Here is a 21345-nt window from a genome sequence, read left to right on the forward strand (position 1 = left end):
CCCGAACCCCATTCCTAATCCCAACCCGAACCTTATTCCTAATCCCAACCCGAACCCCATTCCTAATCCCAACCTGAACCCCATTCCTAATCCCAACCCGAACCTTATTCCTAATCCCAACCCGAACCCTATTCCTAATCCCAACCCGAACCCTATTCCTAATCCCAACCTGAACCCCATTCCTAATCCCAACCTGAACCCGATTCCTAATCCTAACCCGAACCCTACTCCTAATCCCAACCCGAACCCCATTCCTAATCCCAACCCAAACCCCATTTCTAATCCCAACCCGAACCCCATTCCTAATCCCAACCCAAACCCCATTCCTAATCCCAACCTGAACCCGATTCCTAATCCTAACCCGAACCCTACTCCTAATCCCAACCCGAACCCCATTCCTAATCCCAACCCAAACCCCATTCCTAATCCCAACCTGAACCCGATTCCTAATCCTAACCCGAACCCTACTCCTAATCCCAACCCGAACCCCATTCCTAATCCCAACCCGAACCCCATTCCTAATCCCAACCCAAACCCCATTCCTAATCCCATCCCAAACCCTGTTCCTAATCCCATCCTGAACCCTATTCCTAATCCTAACCCGAACCCAACAACATGAGAGTTTATGAGTGACACCTTTTGAAATTCCAAAACCAGCTCCTCTTTATCTATTGACCAATTACCAGCTCAAACAATGTGAATCAATTTGACAGCCACAATTACCTTTTGTAAAATCACCTTGGCTTTGTGAGATAGCACTGTAATTTTTTTTATAAAGTTGTATGGTAAGACTTCCTCAATAATATACTCCAACTTTCTCCATGATTGATGACAAGATAACTAGCATGGAATTCTCACTCCCCCCTTTCCTGAACGAATAAAGGGAAAGGTGCTCATTAGAGAGAGGGACTGTTTCAGGACATTGGTGAAGCCTGTTTTGGAATACTGTGTCCAGTTCTGATCACCCAGTTATAGGAAGGATATTATTAAGGTGGAAAGAGTTCAGAAGAGATTTCCCAGGATGTTGCCGGGTATGAAAGGTTTAAGTTATAAAGAAAGGCTGGGATTTTTTTCACTGGAATGTAGGAGGTTGATAGATGACCTTATAGAGGTTTATAAAATAATGAGGGGTATAGATAGAGTTAATGGTGGTTGTCTTTTTCCTAGGATGGAGGATTTCAAGATGAGGGGGCACATTTTTAAGGAGAGAGATTTAAGAAAGGCATGAAGAGCAAATGTTTTACACAGAGGGTGGTTCACGTGTGGAATGAACTTCCTGAGGAAGTGGTGGATCTGGATGCAATTGCATCATTTAAAAGACACTTGGATAGGTCCAAGAATAGGTAAGGTTTGGAGGGATATGGAGCAGGCAGGTGAGAATAGTTTAGTTTGAGATTACATTCGGCTTGAAATGTTTGGATTGAAGGATCTGTTTCTGTGCTGTATGACTATGGTAGCGGCTTAACTTGGGGGTCACCATGCCTCAGATGAGAAGAGAGGTCAAGAAGGAGAGTCCTTCATGGTAACCTCAGCTAATGGGGGAATTGAGCCTATGCTATTGAATCACACTGCATGATAAACCAGCTAACTAGCTAACTGAGTTAACTCATCACCCCCAGCTCCTACCCAACAACTAATTTCCAATCTGCTGGAACCGTATGTGTGAGGTTGCAACATACAACAATGCAACAATGACCCGCTAATCTGTTATAATGTGATGGCAATTGAGTGATTAAATGATGAGTGATTAAAGAATGTTAGGGAGGCCTTGTGGGACAAAGGGTAGCATCCTTGCCTCTGAGCTAGAAGCTCTCAGTTTGACCCCCACTCCAGGAAGGTGCATTCACAACATGACCAAATGCATTGACTTGTGACCCACAACAACAGAAGTTAGTAAGAGTGGGAGAGATTCCCGGTCAGCTATGTGATGGGCAGAAATTGGAGTCTCTCCCAATGTTGGCCGTAGCTCCATACCACACTGTCCATGTAAAAACGGAACATTGCCAGGACTTCCTGAGTGAACTGGAACTGCTTCCAACAGGAAGAATTCCCCTGCTGTTCCCCAGCCTCTGCTACATCAGGCAGGACCTAGGTTTAACCTTTCACCTGAAAGGCAGCTCCTCCGAAAGTAAAGTCCTCTCTGACATGCCAGCCCAGATTATGTGGCCCAATTTCAGGAATGGGGGCTTGAACCCATTAGTTATCACTCTGAGCTAAAGATGATACCTAAGGATATGATCGGCAGCTCTTTTAGTCTCTAGTGCAACATACAATGGGCATGGGGTAATGGTGAATCTCATGTTTTTGGTACCCCATTCCAATGACAACACGTGACAATGTAAAACTCAGCTGATATTTTCCGACTTGTCCTTGGGATGTGAGCTGTCTTTACTGTCCACTCCCTAACAGGTTTAGAAAGTCCTTCTGAGACGGTGGATGTCCTTATGGTCACTCACAGTGGGGTTAGGTTCTGAACCACCTGGACAGAAGTGGATACTGCAGATGCTGGAGATTAGAGTCAAGATTAGAGTGTTGCTGCAAAAGCACAGCAGCTCAGGCAGCACGATGCTGATTCCTGATGAAGGACTTTTGCCCAAAATGTCGATTTTCCTGCTGTTCAGATACTGCCTGACCTGCTGTCCAGCAACACTCTAATCTTCAGCATCTGCAGTACTCACTTCCGTCCAGGTGTTTACTCTAATCTTGACTCTGAACCACCTGGAGATTTGTGCCATTAAAATGGCACATCGAAGGGTTTTAGATTATTTTCCCTACAGTGTGGAAACAGGCCCTTCGGCCCAACCAGTCCACACCAACCCTCCGAAGAGTAACCCACCCAGCCCCATTTCTCTGACTAATGCACCACACTATGGGCAATTTAGCACGGCCAATTCACCTGACTTGCACATCTTTGGACTGTTAGAGGAATCCCACGCAGACACGGGGAGAACGTGCAAACTTCACACCGACAGTCGCTCGAGGCTGGAATTGAACCTGGGACCCTGGTACTGTGAGGCAGCAGTGCTAACCACTGAGCCACCGTGTCGTGGTTTGTTTTATAATATCAAATCCCAGAAATGATGATGTGTGATGCTGCATTGTAATTACCAGCATCAAAACGATGCAAAGTTCATCAGGATAGTTCCCATTCTCAGTCAGGTCAATGGCCGTTACACATTTTCTGGATTTATCTGATCAATGGGTATCTTATGAGCCTCCAAAGTACAGCTTGATGGTGTTTTGGGGGCAATCTCAGTGCAAACAGGGGCACATTGTGTCTAAGTGGTCAGTGCCCTCATTAATGCCATGTGACAGTATCACAGAATCATTGGGGTGCTAAACAGAGGCCATTCAGCCCACCTGCAGCTCTCCATGGTACATTTAAAAGAGAGGAAAGGCCTATTTTTGATATTGGGCAGCCTCAAGCAGGACCCTTGGTTCGGCTACAGGAGGCACTGGAAATGCTGAGTGGAGAGAGGGACTTTGAACAGGTATTAGCCTATTACTAGGTGACCCTCATGAGTGTACACAATTGCTGAGTTTCCTTATAGGTGGCCAGTGCATTGAGTACAGGAGTTGGGAGGTCATGTTGCAGCTGTACATTGGTTAGGCTATTTTTAGAATACTGCGTTCAATTCTGGCCTCACTGCTATCGGAAGGATGTTGTGAAACTTGAAAGGGTTCAGAAAAGATTTATGAGGATGTTGCCAGGGATGGAGGGTTTAAGCTATAGGGAGAGGCTGAATAGGCTGGGGCTGTATCCCTGGAGTGTCAGAGGCTGAGGGATAATCTCACAGAGGTTCATATAATCGTGAGGGGCATGGATAGGGTAAATAGACAAGATTTATTCCTGGGGAGGGGGAGTCCAAAACTAGAGGGCATAGGTTTAAGGTGAGAGAAGAAAGATGTAAAAGGGACCTAAGGGGCAACCTTTTCTTGCAGAGAGTGGTGTGTGTATGAAATGAGCTGTTATAGGCTGATACATTTACAACGTTGGGGTGGAACGGTGGCTCAGTGGTTAGCAATGCTGCCTGACAGTGCTAGGGACCTGGGTTCAATTCCAGCCTCAGGTGAAGACCTGTGTGGAGTTTGCACATTCTCCTTGTGTCTGTGTGGGTTTCCTCCGGGTGCTCCGGTTTCCTCCCACAGGCTAGAGATGGCCACAGGAAATTGCCCATAGTGTTCAGGCGTGTGTAGATTAGGTGTGCTAGCCATGGGAAATGCAGGGGAATGGGAGGGATGGTGTGGTCCTGCTGGGCCAAATGGCCTGTTTCTACACAATATTCTATTCTGCATCTGGATGGTTATATGAATAGGAAGGGTTTAAAGGGATATGGGCCAAATACTGGCAAGTGGGACTTGATTAATTTAGGATATCTGGTCAACATGGACACGTGGACTGAAGGGTCTGTGTTCATGCTGTAGATATCTATGGTGGACAGGTTTCCAGTTCATATTTGGGTTGCAGACGTATTCCATCCCAATCTTGTAACTGAAAAATGGACAGTGCCACCTGCTGGCCCTCCCCTGATTCCATTCCAGTGAATGACTCAGGATAGCAGGAGGTCATTCCGGCCCTGAAGCCTGCTCCTCTCATGGCTGGTCTAAATGTGGCCTCAACTCCACATTCCAACCCACTCCCAACAATCATTGGTTTCTTAGTTAATCAGGAATCTATCTACCTCTGCCTTAAAATTATTGAATGATCCCCACCTCCGCGGCAGTGTGAGGAAGGGGCTTCTACTGTATCCCAATTCTCTGAAAGAAATTTTCTGAATCTCCATCTTAAATCAAGGAACCTCACTTTCAAACTGCGTCCCACTAGTATCGTCTCTAAATAATTGTTCAAAACAAAGTCACCGAACATTGAGTCCAGCTGATGAGTGAGTCTGTAATTGCAACAGGTTCCTGTGAGTGGTCACATTTAATGTGTGTAAAGAGTTTAAAAATGCTCATTGACACAGATGAGTTAGATGTTTAGAAACGTATAATAACTTGCAGAGGACCCTGTTTTTCCATTTCGCTTGTTTAATTTTGTGGGCAAGTTTTTGTGTTCGTTTGCGATGGGGGAGATCTGAACAAGGCAAAGATTCCAGCACAAGTTACAGAGCTTTTCAGGAAATTTTGGGACAATGACTCTCCAACGGTAATGCCACAACGACATGTGTCACTTGAATGGGAATCTGAAGGACGGCGCTGTTCCTGTTTTGGGTTTGGACGCACATTAAAAACGTTAGGAGTGACACTGGATTTGAACACGAACACTTGACACTGTACAGCATAGGAGCGGAAGTAGGCCATTCAGCCCATCGAGTCAATGAGATTGTAGCAACTGTTGGTGCCGTACATGACCCCATGGTCAAAGGTTTGCAAAACCCTCAGCAGGTATGTATTCCAGCTTCAGTGCTGCACTGGAAAGACCCTATACTGATGCAAGAGCTGTCTTGTGATGAAGATTTTAAACTGAGGCTCCAGTTAAAGGGTAGAGTTCATTAACATCCTCCAATATTCTTGAGAGAAGAGCAGTATGTTTCATGACACCCTTGTTAATAATCTCCATTTACCTAACGTCACCACAAACCATAAGACCGTAAGAAATAGGAACAGGAGTAGGCCATTCAGCCCATTGAGCCTGCTCCACGATTCAACAGGATCATTGCTGACCCACAATCCCTCACATCCACCTTCCTACCCTTTTCTTGTCACCTCTGATTTCCCCGACTGATCAAGAATTTATCGATCTCAGTCTTAAACATACAGAAGGACTCTGCCCCCACAGCTCTCTGGGGCAAGGAGTTCTAAAGACTCATAAACCTCTGCAAGAAGAAATTCCTCCTCATCTCAATCTTAAATTGTTCTGGGACTATGCCTCTGGTCCTGGACTCTTCCATGAGAGGAAACATCTACCTGGCTTTTACTCTGTCAAGCCCGTATATATTTCAATGAGATCACCTCTTATTTTTCTAAATTCCAGTGAGTAGGGTCCCAACCTGTTTAGCCTTTGCTTATAAAACAATCCCTCCACACCGAGGATTATCCGAGTGAATATTCTCTGAACTGCCTCCAATGACGTGATAACTTTTTGTAAATAAGGGGATCAAAACTGCTCACCTTTCTCCAGATGTGGTCTCACCAACACCTTGTACAGTCGCAGGAAGACTTCCTTATTCTTTTACTCCAACCCCCTTGAAATAAAGGCCCACATTCCATGACCCTTCTTGATTACCTGCTGTCCCTGTGTGCTAACTTTCTGTGTTTCGTGCACAAGTTTCCCCAGGTCCCTTTGTGTTGTAGCTTTCTCTGTTAAAGAATATTCTGTTCTTTTGATCTCCCTTTCAAATTGAGCGACTACACATTTTCCCACAGTACACTCCATTTGCCAATAATTTGCCCACTTAATTAATTTATCAGTATCCCTCTCAAAATGTTCTTTTCCTGCTGACAGGATCTTAGTTTGAGAAACTTGACTTCAATGTTCACCTGGATACCAGCAACTGATCTTTTTGTTTAAATTCAGCTGTGGGAGTGGGAGTGGGAGTTGCTGGCCTGGCCAACATTTATTGCCCGTCCCTCGTTGCCCTTGAGAAGGTGGTGGTGAGCTGCATTTTTGAATCACTGCAGTCCATGTGCTGTAGGTTGACTCACAATGCCCTTAAGGAGGGATTTCCAGGACTTTGACCCAGCAATGATGAAGCAACAGTGATATATTTCCAAGTCAGGATGATGAGTGACTTGGAAGGGAACTTGCAGGTGGTGGTGTTCCAACGTATCTGCGGCCCTTCTCCTTCTAGGTGGAAGTGGTCATGGGTTTGGAAGATGAATTTCTGCAGTGCATCTTGTAGATAGTACACACTGCTGCTACTGAGCATCGGTGGTGGGAGGAGTGGATATGGTACCAATCAAGTGGGTTGCTTTGTCCTGGATGGAATGAAGCCTCTTGAATTTTGTTGGAGTTACACCCATCCAGGCAAGAGTGGAGTAATCCATCATTTGCCTGACTTGTGCCTTGTAGATGATGGACAGGCTTTGGGGAGATAGGAGAGGAGTTACTTGCCATAGTATTCCTGGCCTCTGACCTCTTCATGGAGCCACTATGTTTATATGGCAAGTCGAGTTTCTGGTCAATGGTAATCCCTGGAATGTTGATAGTGGGGGATTCAGTGATGGTAACATCATTGAGTGTCAGGGAGCAGTGGTTAGATTGTCTCTTATTGGTGATGGTCATAGCTGGCATTTGTGTGGCGTGATTGTTACTTCGAGTAGATGTGGAGGAGCTGGTGTGGGACCGGGGTGGACAAAGTTAAAAAAAATCACACAACACCAAGTTATAGTCCAACAAGTGTATTTGGAAGCAGTAGCTTGAGGAGTGCTGCTCCTTCATCAGGTTGCTATAATCCAGTGTTGTGTGATTTTAAACTTCTAGCAGATTTAATTGAATATGAAATTTTTTGAAACATCCTGAAGTTGTGAAATGGTATGATAGAAATATTAGTTTGTTCTCAATCAAAGGAAGTTCAATAATGGCAAAAAAGATGTTTTAAGGAGAGTCTTTGGGAGGGTTTTTGACTTTGTGCATTAACGTCAGAGAGAGGGAGTGATAGTGAGCTGGAGGTTTGGGTCCTATTGAGGACAGTAGGGAGAAATCTAAAACAGGCTGTGTTTTCACTACCCACTGTTTTATACTGTCTCACAAAACAAATACAATGCTGTTTAAAGTATAAAGAAGTAGGCAAAAATAGAGGAGGGGAAAATTTCCACATCACTTTTTCATGTTGAAATGATTTTGCTGAAAATGTAAGTGTTGCTGATTCCTAATTTTGTTAATGTTTCAAATATCCTTACACCCAAGTCAATTAGTGTTGATTGAGACAATCACTGGTACAAACAGCACGAAAAGTGGCACCAGTTAAATAAAAGGGAGAGATTGTAGTCAATGCTCCATGTTGAGTTTGATAAGAGCATTCATATCTACAGTTTGGTCCGATTAGGATCAGGTCTCTTTATGTTTGAATCTTCTGCATTGCTTATTTGAAATTGTTAGAGACAAGAATATTTTCTGTTGCGGGACATGGCGTAAGGAAATGGGAGGTTCAAAGTGCTGTGCTGGGATGAATATCACTGGCCTTCCTTCACAAAGCACTTAATTGTTGCTCAAAGCAGACGCTTCATCAGTAAGTTAAACTATGGAGACACTGATGATGCTCCACCTGTACGGGTAGGTTTACTTTAATAAAGATATGTTAGAGGCAGTTTATTTCCACATACGCAATGGTTTCTTTCTACAGTACATAATAACCTTTAGAGACAAGATTAGTCCTCACTGCCTGGCTAACATAGACGGTCTTGCGGTTGAGAAATCTATTGTAACCCATGATGTGACATTGCTGGTAGAATTGATCTATTTAATACAATCTGAAGTTAGATAAGGCTTCCTTTTATTTGACTATGACTGCTATACTTTGTACCTACAAGAAAGGTCTCATTGTGATAGTTATTGTGTTGGAAAAATTCAATTGAATGTTAATAGTCATCGCGATGATATCTTTGTTCAGCGTGATGCACTCAACTGAAAGGGGAAAGTACTTTTCAAATAGATGAGTTTGGGAAAAAAATTCCAATTGTTGCTTGAATCCGAGATTTAAACCCTATAATAACATGCTGTGTCCAATCCCCAACATAGCACTTTCTTGCTTATGGAGTTCAATACTCAGTTATCTTCTTGAAGTTAAAATGAAACCGGACCCGAGCATTGAGGTGAAGTGGGAATGGGAGATAGGGATCTGATGGGCTTTTTACAAAATATATTTGTTATTTGCGGCTTTTGGAGGAAGTGGAATTACAAGCCATGAAACATAAAAAAGTAAGCAGTTAATGTACCAGTGTTTAACTGGTTGATAAAAATTAGGACTCCTTAGTTTAATAGACCATCTCTTATTAGCAACCATTTAGACTAAATGCTTTTTCACTTGGCGAAAATCGAGGGCCATCTCAGAGTCAAAGTCTAACATCAAGATATCTTGTAAAAACGTTTCATTTGTAAAATGGAGTATATATCGAAAGGAGGAGTTTAAAGAACATTAGTGATGAAGATAGACTGACAAGGATTGCTTTGCTTGCTTATGTGTTTTCTCAATGTTAATTACACATTTGTGAGCTTTGCTACTTTTTGCGGAAAACTATTTTATCTATAGATTACAATCGCGTTTATATGATGCTGTCTAGAATTGTACATCCCACCCCTGCCTTCTCAGTGTGTCCTGGTGAACCACTTAACTGATGTTACAGAAATGTTACTTGGCTTTTAGCATCGCTCTCACACTTTAGAGTGACTTTTACGGGTAAAGAGATGTTATAGGGAAAGGTCAAGCTTCTAATGATGTCCACATCCTGGAAAATGAAATAAAAACCCAATGAGCAAACAAGATAATCTTGACATCAAGATGGGCATCACTGAATGTTGCACCACAGGCCTCACCTGAGCCCACTTCCCTCAGAGCCCAGTGAGATGGCACCCAGGTCTGGGATTGGTTCTCTCTGAGTTGGGGTTTCATTGAAAATAGAATGCTTACGTTTGCACGAATCATCTTCCAGTTCTGCGAGTAACTGTCTGATTTAAGAGCATCAAAATAGGTCTGTGTCAGAAAGATTTTAATTAAATCACTAGTTTCATTTCTTTATGCTGTCCATCTTAGACATACAATCGTTTGGCTAATCTCCTCATGGAATTGTTTTAAAATTTCAGGAAGCACTAGCTCAGTCACCATGAGTATATCAAGTTAAAACTTTGGTCAGAGCTTCTTTTAAGGTAGATTTGGCTGTCTCTAATTAATTATATGGAGAGCAAGTGTGGTTTAAGAGATGTTGCTCTCCACACTCTGTGCCTTTCACACAGATAGTTCTGCTGCCCACTGTCCTGATTAGCTCTCCTCTCTTGACCCTAGTTAACATGTCGCATATGGAAATAATCACATTTGTCTTACAGTTCACTCAGGGAGTCTGTGTTGCTGTGGTAACATGGGCTTTTGTAAACATGTCAAAGTCTGGAGCTATAAATATTGTTTAGATTAGATTACTTACTGTGTGGAAACAGGCCCTTCGGCCCAACAAGTCCACACCGACCCGCCGAAGCGTAACCCACCCAGACTCATTCTCCTACATTTACCCCTTCACCTAACACTACGGGCAATTTAGCGTGGCCAATTCACCTAACCTGCACATTTTTGGACTGTGGGAGGAAACCGGAGCACCCGGAGGAAACCCACGCAGACACAAGGAGAATGTGTAAACTCCACACAGAGAGTCGCCTGAGGCGGGAATTGAACCCGGCTCTCTGGCGCTGTGAGGCAGCAGTGCTAACCACTGTGCCACCGTGCCACCCACTAAAGTTGGTGGGGGTTTCAATCTCTTTTCCAGCATATGCTTTGATCTGTAGGTTCAGTTGTGGCAAGAATCATAGAATCAGACAGCCCACCGGACCATCGTGTCTGTACCACCAAAAATATAAAGTCATGAGGGACATGGAGAGGGCAAATCAACAAGGTCTTTTCACTGGGGTGGGAAGTCCAGGACTAGAGGGCATAGTTTTACGGTGAGAGGGGCAAAATTTAATGGAACCTAAAGGGCAACTTTTTCATGCAGAGGGTGGTGTGTGTGTATGGAGTGAGCTGGCAGAGGAAGTGGTGGAGGCTAGTACAATTGCAACATTTAAAAGGTATCTGGATGGGTTTATAAATAGGAAGGGTTTAGAGGGATAGGGGGCCAAGTGCTGGCAAATGGGTCTAGATCAATTAGGATATCTGACTGGCATGGATGAGCTGGACTTAAGGGTCTGTTTCTGTGCTGTACATCTCTATGACTCTACCTACATCAGTCCCACTTTACCATACTAGGCCCAAAGCCTGGAATGTTATAACAGCTTCAGTGCTCATCCAAGTACGTTTTAAAGGTTGTGAGTTTTCCCAAGGCCCTGGAAATGTGTACATCTCATCAGAAAGTCACTGTTTATTCTATCGGGAAAAGCAACTTCAGAGCAGTGTCGTTGTTTCCAGAATGTTCTTGGTGCTGTGTGATTCCTCAGAACCCCAGAGCACAAAATGGAGCCATCAGTCTGTGCTGGGGGCGGTGGGGAGGGGCAGGGAGCAACCTTGCACTTTTGAGGAAAAGTCTGGACACAATCTGGGAAGAATGTAGTTGGCACTTGAAGAGTTTTAATGGAAGTGATTTAAATGGAGAGAAACTGCAGAAAGCTGCAACACACAAGATGTAGGGTATTTGTATATGGAACATAGGCAGCTAGTGCAGCAGGTAATCAGGAAGGCTAATGGAATGTTGACCATTATTCAATTATTCAAAGGCTGTTGGAGTATAAGAGTCAAGAAGTCTTAGTGGAACTGTACAAGGCCCTGGTAAGATCAAACCTGGAGTACTGTGAGCAGACATTCCCCTTAGACATTATTTTATTGGAGGTATTTCAGCTGAGGTTCACTAGGATGATCCCTGGTATGGAGGGATTGTCTTATGAGCAAAGGTTAAACTAGTTGGGAGTCTACTCACTGGAGTTTGGAGAATGGGAGGTGATCTCTTTGAAACATATCGGATTGTGAAGGGGCTTGACAGGGTCAATACTGAGAGGATGGTTCCCCTCATGGGGAGGGTTTAGGGCCAGAGGGCTTAAAGAGACAACAATTTAAGACTGAAATGAGGAAGAATTTCTTCTTTCAGAAGGTTGTGAGCCTTTGGAATCCCTTGCCACAGAGAAGGGTGGGGCCAAATTACTTGTGTAAATTTAAGGCTATGATAGACAGATTCGTGATCAAAGGGGGAATCCAGGGTTACGGGGAAAGTAGGCATGAGGAAAGTCGGATGATCCTATTGAATGGTGGAGCAGGCTCGATGGGCTGAATGGCCTATTCTTGTGCTTATTTCTCATGGCCTTATGGTCTTAAACACCAGGTTATTCAATGAAGTGATAAAGCTTATGTTTGGAAAGGGATTCCAACTTGAATAAATGGCATGCACCAAAGGTGCTTCTGTCAAAGGCTCTTCTCTGAATATTCCTTTGGGATGGTTTGAAGCTGAAGAGAAGATTCCGGATACATTGTTTGTGCTAGATCGTGGTAAAATACTGGACAATAAAATTTGTTGAGTCGTTTCTATCAATGAACCATTAATCTGCTTTTGAGAATGTCTTCGTGTTCTAAAGCTGTGAGATGTACTCACAGGAGAGTCTAAGGTCAGAGGGCACAGTCTCAGAATAAAGGGGCACCAATTTAAGGCTGAGATGAGGAGGAATTTCTTCTCTCTGAGCATTGTGAGTCTTTGGAACACCTTGCCACAGAGAGCTGTGGGGGCAGAGCCCTTGTGTATATCTAAGGCTGAGAGAGATAGATTCTTGGTCGGTAAGAAAATCAAAGATAATGGGGAAAGAGTAGGAGGGTGGGTAGAAGGGATGTCGGATCTGCCATGATGTTATTGGTGATGTTACCTAGTATGGTGATGAAACTAGGTCTGAAAATGAACCTTCCAGCTCAGTGAGCAAACTTACATCCAGAGCCTCAACCTGATCTATAAATCTTCTCAAACCTCGCTCTGATGCTATTGAATGGAGAAGCAGGAGCTGATGGCATATTCCCATTCCTATTTCTTCAAGAGTCTCATGAACAATAATAATCACTCCTTGGGTCAATGTTAATGTTGACAGTGTTCTGGGACAAGGTGACAATCCCTCGGATGCTGGAGGAGTCAGCTCCTGATTTCTCTTCTGCTCTTCTCTATGAGAACGTTAACAGCAGTCGATTTATGGATAAGGAAATGTATTCAGAGTGTACTCACTGACGGATTGTTCGAATTATACTGGAGCAGTTTTAATATGCGTCTTAGCTAAAGTTAGACATCTGCGACTGATTAATTTGTTCCTCCTTTGTTAGTATTTACTTACGTGAAATTTATCGACAACTAGGTGGCATACCCAAAATGAATTTCTGTTTGGAATTTGCTGTACAAGCAAGTGAAAAGAATGCAATGAATTTTAGCACAGGTTTTAATGATAATTGTGAGCAGCCAGGACTGCAACATTCCTTATTTCCCTCAACCAACATGCTTCATTAAACCTCCAACACCACTGCTAAAGTTTGTCTAGAAATACCTTAGAAGCTCAAAGCTAAAATCCAAGGTGAGAGATGACTTACTGAATCAATGTGTGCAGTAAGGTAGCAAGAAAGGCAAACTTCTTAAAAAAATTATTAGAAGGAATTAAAAACCAGTTAGACATCTCATGTACTTGAGAAACCATGAAAGACTCTTCTGAATAATGCTTTGTAGGCTGCAAGTACAGATCCAAGTATCCTCAAGTGCAGTGTGGGTTTCTGTCTTGTTCATCTCTTCAGGCAGTGAGTTCCAGGCACTCACCCCTTGTCTGAGTATCAAACATTCTCCTCAAAGTTGGTTAATGGCTCCACATTACTTTAAGTCAATTGTTCATCTCATTGTGAAGCCAATTAGGTCCTTCCTGTTCACTTTATCTAGAGCCCCTTATAATTTTGTACACCTCAGTTAAGCCTTGCCTCATCCTCCTCTGTTCCAGAGAAGACAATCACAGCTATAAGAAGTTAAAAATCACACAACACCAGGTTATAGTCCAACAGGTTTAATTGGAAGCACTAGCACTGATGAAGGAGCGTCGCTCCGAAAGCTAGTGTGCTTCCAATTAAACCTATTGGACTATAACCTGGTGTTGTGTGATTTTTAACTTTGTATACCCCAGTCCAACACCAGCATCTCCAAATCATGACAGCTGTAAGAGCCTTCTTCACTGCTAATTTCCCAAACATACACTTTATTCACCAACTTTCTTTAAACAAACATTACTGTAGTGATCGGACCAAGTAGATGTCATTGACTATGAGATCCCTGGTTGGGCCAGTTAACCGGGGCTAATCAGGGAGCCCTGGCTGACATATAAGCAGAAGATTGGAAAAATAAGCACTTCCGCTGTCAGGTGGTAGTGTGGGGAAAAAAAAGACAGGAGTGTCAGACATGCTATTCACTCTGACTCTGTGCTGGCTGGTGTTATAGTCAGTATGTTACTGTTAGTTTCTGCTTCCCCTCTTTTTTGGAGGGAGAAACCTGATTCCTGAACTGGCTAAATTATTTAGCCAGTTTGTTAACTGACTTCCTTTTAGCGAGGACTGATTGTTAAATTCCTGATGCACATAATGTGTTTCAGGTGTAAGTCAGTTCTCATTAGGGGATTGTTGTTTCACTGGCTGGTTACAGCCTGTGCTTTTCTCTTTTTACTTTTTGAGAAAAGGACAATGTTAATTTTGTGGTAGGGCTTAGCCCTTGGACTCTAGTTTCCTTTGTTTTTTGTATGTATCCTCACTGTTTTTGGTGTTTGGACTGAGCCCTGTGGAAGACAGACATTTTACCAGAGGTGCTGTTCCTGTGGGGAGGCCTAGCCCTGGGACTGGGCCTCTGAAGATTGGACACCTGTGTGTGTGCGCGCTGGGAGGTGAGCAGTTGCTGTATCCTGGAGTTTGGGAAAAGACCTTTCCTTCAGGAGTGGACCAAACCCCCTGTGAGTTAACTGCACCTGTACTATATTCCTGTGAGTGGGCCTGGTTTTCCAAGACTGGGCCAGGACTCCATGGAGACTGAACACCTGTGGGTTGTGCATTTGCTGCCTTCAGGAGTGGACTCTGCAGCTTGGAGTGGACTCCACTTCTGACGATGCATGCTGTAAACTGGAGTGGACTCTGTTCCTGAGAATGGACTCTATATTTTTGAAGACTCTATATCTGGACTCTGTGTGTACTAGAAAGGACTCTCTGTGTACCAGAAAGGACTCTGTGTGGTTTTTGATAATTAACTGTATTATGATGTTTTTTGGGTCTATCACTTGCACTGTCTTGCATGTCCCTGGGTCTGGCAGGCCTTACTGTGAGCTGGGAGGCTCATGGGTTGTCCTGAAAGCTGTCACCCCGAGAGCCGGAGGATGAGTAGGCCATCCTGTGAACCTGAAGGTTGGTAGGCTCTCCCGAAAGCCAGAGGGTGGGTAAGTCACCCTGACGCCAGTCGCCCCAAGAGCCAGATGGTGGGTAGGCCGTTCTGAGCGCTGTCATCCCAAGAAGGGGTAATCGGGACAAGCTGTCCTAGAGGTGGTCAAAAGGTGTCAGAGCAGCCGAGAGCCAGAAGGCGTGTAGGGGCTGGCTGAGATCTGGAAGGCTTGTGGGCTACCCTACATGCTGTTGTCCCAAGGAAGGGGACGGGCTGTCCTAGAGGTGGCCGGAAGGTGTGCCAGGATAGCCCACTGGCCGAACGGCACATCAGGGTGGGTAAGAGCCCAATGGTACGTAGGGGCAGACCGAGAGCCAGAAGGCGGATAGCCGTCCTCAGCGCTGTCACCCCGGGCAGGTACCGGGGCGGGCTGCCCCAAAGGTGGTCAAAAGGTGCTTAGGGTGGTTAGTGAAGCCGGAAGGTGGGTAGGCCGTCCTAACCGCTGTCAAGCCCTGGGCGGGTACCGGGGCGGGCTGTCCTAGAGGTGGTCGAAAGGTGGGTCAGGGTGGACCGAGAACTGGAAGGGGCATGGGGTGGACTGAGAGCTGGAAGGTGGGTAGGGGCGAGCTGCCTTAGAGTGGCCGGAAGATTGGAGGGACGGGAGCTTGCTGGGTCTGTATTGTTTTGTATGTAACAGTATTGTCTCATGTACAAATGTCATTGTCGCTGTCTTTTCAAGTGGAACTGTGATTTGAGGTTTGTCCTCAGCTCCCTGTAAACTGGTTGAACGGTAGGGTTTGGGGCCTGGCTTTGCTGCTCCTCTCCCTTGTAAAATTGCTGTTGTATACAGCTTTAAATGCTAACTGTTTTTTATAAACTGTTTTGTAATTGTTTAATAAAATAATAAGCAGAAGATTAGAAAAATAAACACTTCCGCTGTAAGGTGGTAGTGTGGGGGAAAAAAAAACAGGAGTGTCAGACATGCTATTCCCTCTGAGAGCTGGGTCTGAGGGAGCTGGATCAGTGTCAAGGGGGAAAGAAAACAGGAGTGTCCGAGGCTCTGCAAGAAGAAATAAAAATAAGTAGGAGATTGACAAGGTCTCCTCAGTCTAGGGATTGGCTCTGAGCTGGCTGGTCAAAGTCCATGTACTGTGCACCTGTGAAAAGAAAGATGACTTGGGATCCTGACCTCTGTGCAGTTAGTTCAATACAAACCATTTGACTTGAATATTACAGAATTTGCAATAAAATTCAACTTGTCTCCTTGCAGTATGTTCCACTCAATAGAATTGCAATAGTCTTTATTTTTACAATGTACATATCCTGTCAAGCATGTTGCCTGAGGGCAAAACATTTCAAATTGGAAATGACCAAAAGTGCGATAGAAATAAACTTTTCTCTATGCACCATGTTGCATTCTGAGATGCCTCACAACCAGAAGTTTGCATTCCTAGCTATATCCTCAGTAATCTCTGTACCATCACAAGCCAACTGCAAGATGTCTCTCAGCACTTTTCGCATTGAGATAGCTCTGAAGCATTGTCACTGTTCTAATGTGGATGGTTGAATAGAGGGTTTAACATTTTGGAATTGATCCAGATCTGATGGTCTCCTTTCAGCTTTTTATCAGTTTGAATCTAAATGTCGCTCTGTCGCTAGGGCTAATGACTTCTGAGGACCCACACTCCTGCAGAATCTAATCTACCAGCCCAGGATAGTGGTGATCTTTCTCAAATTAAAGGTATCTGTGTTTCATCTGAAGTCCAATGTGCCCTGAGTGTAACTGTTTCTCTCATCCTAGGACAGTACTGGGGCCCTATGGAGTCGACCGAAGAGTCCACTGTGTAGACTTTACAGACTGTGAGAATGGACTGGGTAAGTGACCCTGAGACGCATTTCCTTTGCAATGAAGGACAGGAACACTTAGGGGTGGGGATGTAAAAGGGCTTTTCACCTTGTCCATTTGAGTTATACCCATTACAAAAGTGCCCCCTTCTTCCTGAATAACAAGCAGCAGCAACAAGCTAGTTGACATTTTGAAGTTCTGTAATTCAGTCATACTCACTACATTTGATGAAAATATCTGTGATGTTCCTATCTATAGCACTGGAGAAAACTTCCAGCCTTGTGTCTGTTCAGACAGAAATCACCAGAAGGTGTTTCTTCCCGCATTGTACTTGTCCTTCTCAAGCTTTGACTCTCACAGGGATTTAACTGTGAAAGCCACAAATACTATTTTGATCAAGAGGCCTGTGTTCCCATGTGGCCTTGACAGTGCTGCATTAATCGACCCTACTACAGACGCCAGGTCGAACACTAGTTCCGTTTGAATCCAAAGTCCCCACGTTCCCTGCAGACATTCCAGGACCAACATCACAAGGTGAACTTACACCCTCCTTCCAGTCCAACAAATGTAAAGACCAACGCAAAATCTTCAGAGGAGCTAGTCAGCATGGGCCAGAGTTTTGTGGTCCCCTTATGTACAGCAACCTGCTGCGACTATTGGTAGAAAACAAGCATTAAGCCTTATCAATACAAGTTCATGGGAACCTGAGAATCAGGTTAGAGGCAAAGGTCCATCTGAGGTTCCCTGCATTTCAGCTGCTGGTGTTCAGGAAGCTGCAACAATGATCCTGAAAGATAGGGTCACTGTTCCATTTCTCAGAGCAGCAATTGTTATAATGGCTTCTCAGTGCATAATTCACTATGCAAATCTCATTGTACTCTGACAATCCCAGGAAGAGAGAGTCAAATGTGAGGAAGCAGTGATGAGGCAGCTTAGAGCGGGGTTCCTGTCAATAGGCCTTCGCTGTAACAGATTTGGATTGGATAAGCAGAGGCACTCAGTATGGAAACGCCGGTCTGTGCGAGTTGGAGCAATTTGAACAAACTATTGCTTAACATTCACTCTCTTTATTAGTATTTAAAATATAGAAGAAGCAAGATGCCGCAGGGTATGGTAGACTCCTTGTGAGCTCCTGCGTGAAGATCAAAGTTTCCTATTTGCTACAATCGTTCTATACTCTTTAAACTTAATAGCATACTTTTAATTTGCCTGTTTTCATTTTTTGCTGCTGTTTACCTATTATTTACTTATCTGTGCTACTTAACTCTGTGATCTGCCTGTATTGCTCACAAGACAAAGCTTTTCACTGAGCCTCAGTACACGGGACAATAAATTCAATTCAATTCAATTCAGGGAATTCAATTCAATTCTGCCTTTTCTCTTCACTGTTATTCTTCAGACATAGAGAGAGCACTCTGGTGACCTGCTCCCTGCCAGCATCCAGGAGAAAGTGAGGGCTGCAGATGCTGGAGATCAGAGCTGAAAATGTGTTGCTGGAAAAGTGCAGCAGGTCAGGCAGCATCCAGGGAACAGGAGAATCGACGTTTCGGGCATAAGCCCTTCTTCAGGAAAGAAGAAGGGCTTATGCCCGAAACGTCGATTCTCCTGCTCCTTTGATGCTGCCTGACCTGCTGCGCTTTTCCAGCAACACATTTTTCAGCCCTGCCAGCATCTGTCCACTAAGAGCAACATGTCAAAGATGGCTCTGTCCTAAATACTGTCCTCTCTCTTCACACCCGTACCTAACATTAGTGGAACATGAGGCATAAGCCAGCACATGCGCAGAATGTGCAACAACAAGCCTCATTTAATAAAGCAATTTAATTTGTATTCTGTTCCTTGATCAGCCATGTTCTTTGCAGTGAGGCTAGCGATCACAAATCACTGTGGACTAAGGGCTCAGTGATAGCTAGCTCTGAGACAGGAGATGTAGGTTCATGTCCCTCCTGCTCCAAAGCAATACAATAACATATTTGGAAAGACTGGTTAGCAAATATCTGAATCCGTATGGTTTGAAAATGTCACGCTGGGTACGATTGATCTAACCATCAAAGACAGGTTTTAATCAATTTTACATATTAGGCAAGAACTTTCGAAAGCTGATTGGAAGCAGATGTTCACAGGTAAAGGGACGGCTGGAAAATGGGAAGCCTTCAGAAATGAGATAACAAGAATCCAGAGAAAGTATATTCCTGTTAGGGTGAAAGGGAAGGCTGGTAGGTAAAGGGAATGCTGGATGACTAAAGAAAATGAGGGTTTGGTTAAGAAAAAGAAGGAAGCATATGTCAGGTACAGACAGGATAGATCGAGTGATTCCTTAGAAGGGAAGTAGGAGTATACTTAAGAGGGAAATCAGGAGGGCAAAAAGGGGACATGAGATAGCTTTGGCAAATAGAATTAAGGAGAATCCAAACGGTTTTTACAAATCCATTAAGGACAAAAGGGTAACTAGAGAGAGAATAGTGCCCCTCAAAGATCAGCAAGGCGGCCTTTGTGTGGAGCCGCAGAAAATGGGGGAGATACTAAATGAGTATTTTGCATCAGTATTTACAGTGGAAAAGGTTATGGAAGATATAGACTGTAGGCAAATAGATGATGACATCTTGCAAAATGTCCAGATTACAGAGGAGGAACTGCTGGATGTCTTGAAACAGGTAAAGGTGGATAAATCCCCAGGACCTGATCAGGTGTACCCGAGAACTCTGTGGGAAGCTAGACAAGTGATTGCTGGGCCTCTTGCTGAGATATTTGTATCGTTGATAGTCACAGGTGAGATGCCGGAAGATTGGAGGTTGGCTAACGTGGTGCCACTGTTTAAGAAGAGTGGTAAAGACAAGCCAAGGAACTATATACCGGTGGGCCTGACCTCGGTGGTGGGCAAGTTGTTGGTAGGAATCCTGAGGGACAGGATGTACATGTATTGGGAAAGGCAAGGACTGATTGGGGTAGTCAACATGGCTTTGTGCGTGGGAGGAAATCATGTCTCACAAACTTGATTGAGCTTTTTGAAGAGATAAGATTATTTTACTAACAGTGTGGAAACAGGCCCTTCGGCCCAACAAGTCCACACCGACCCTCCGAAAGCAACCCACCCAGACCCATTCCCCTACATTTATCCCTTCACCTAACACTAGGGGCAATTTAGCGTGGCCAATTCACCTAACCTGCTCACTTTTGGACTGTGCAAAGTGAGACGGAGAATGTGCAAACTCCACACAGACAGCTGCCTGAGCCGGGAGTTGAACACAGGTCTCTGGCGCTGTGAGGCAGCAGTGTTAACCACTGTGCCACTGTGCCGCCCACTAAAAGACAAAGAGGATTAATGAGGGCAGAGCAGTAGATGTGATCTATATGGACTTCAGTAAGGTGTTCGACAAGGTTCCCCATGGGAGACTGGTTAGCAAGGTTAGATCTCATGGAATACAGGGAGAACTAGCCATTTGGATACAGAACTGGCTCAAAGGTAGAAGACAGAGGCTGGTGGTGGAGGGTTGATTTTCAGACTGGAGGCCTGTGATCAGTGGAGTGCCACAAGGATCGGTGCTAGGTTCTCTACTTTTTTCATTTACATAAATGATTTGGATGCGAGCATAAGAGGTACAGTTAGTAAGTTTGCAGATGACACCAAAATTGGAGGTGTAGTGGACAGCGAAGGGGGTTACCTCAAATTACAACAGGATCTTGACTAGATGGGCCAGTGGGCTGAGAAGTGGCAGATGGAGTTTAATTCAGATAAATGCGAGGTGCTTCATTTTGGGAAAGCAAATCTTAGCAGGACTTATACACTTAATGGTAAGGTCCTGGGCAGTGTTGCTGAACAAAGAGACCTTGGAGTGCAGGTTCATAGCTCCTTGAAAGTTGAGTGGCATGTAGATAGGATAGTGAAGAGGCATTTGGTATGTTTTCCTTTATTGGTCAGAGTATTGAGTACAGGAGTTGGGAGGTCATGTTGCGGCTGTACAGGACATTGGTTAGGCCACTGTTGGAATATTGCGTGCAATTCTGGTCTCCTTCCTATCAGAAAGATATTGTGAAACTTGAAAGGGTTCAGAAAAGATTTACAAGGATGTTGCCAGGGTTGGAGGTTTTGAGCTATAGGGAGAGGCTGAACAGGCTGGGAGTGTTTTCCCTGGAGCATCGGAGGCTGAGGGGTGACCTTATAGAGGTTTACAAAATTATGAGGGGCATGGATAAGATAAATAGACAAAGTCTTTTCCTGGGTTGGGGCAGTCCAGAACTAGAGGGCATAGGTTTAGGATGAGAGGGGAAAGATATAAAAGAGACCTAAGGGGCAACATTTTCACGCAGAGAATGGTACGTGTATGGAATGAGCTGCCAGAGGATGTGGTGGAGGCTGCTACAATTGCAACATTTAAAAGGCATTTGGATGGGTATATGAATAGGAAGGGTTTGGAGGGATATGGGCCGGGTGCTGGCAGGTGGGACTAGATTGGGTTGGGATATCTGGTTGGCATGGACGGGTTGGACCGAAGAGTCTGTTTCCA

At 44.4% G+C, this 21345-nt stretch overlaps 1 protein-coding gene across 6 annotated transcripts in view; it reads left to right on the plus strand.

Annotated features, from left to right (window-relative positions):
* The window catches only part of LOC122560847 (syntaxin-binding protein 4), a 136150-nt gene that overhangs the window by 20242 nt on the left and 94563 nt on the right, over positions 1–21345 (plus strand). For 5 of the 6 annotated variants that reach the window (XM_043712009.2, XM_087997664.1, XM_087997665.1 and 2 more), the window contains one exon: positions 16796–16869. In XM_043712009.2, the coding sequence (XP_043567944.2) occupies positions 16796–16869 (74 nt within the window). Of the gene's footprint in view, positions 1–8168; positions 8216–16795; positions 16870–21345 lie in introns of those variants that run through there. The other variant, XM_043712008.2, reaches the window with a different exon arrangement.

Source organism: Chiloscyllium plagiosum, unplaced genomic scaffold (assembly GCF_037043375.1).
Source record: "Chiloscyllium plagiosum isolate Xiang-an unplaced genomic scaffold, Cpla_swu_hap1 HiC_scaffold_20, whole genome shotgun sequence".
Lineage (NCBI taxonomy): Eukaryota > Metazoa > Chordata > Chondrichthyes > Orectolobiformes > Hemiscylliidae > Chiloscyllium > Chiloscyllium plagiosum.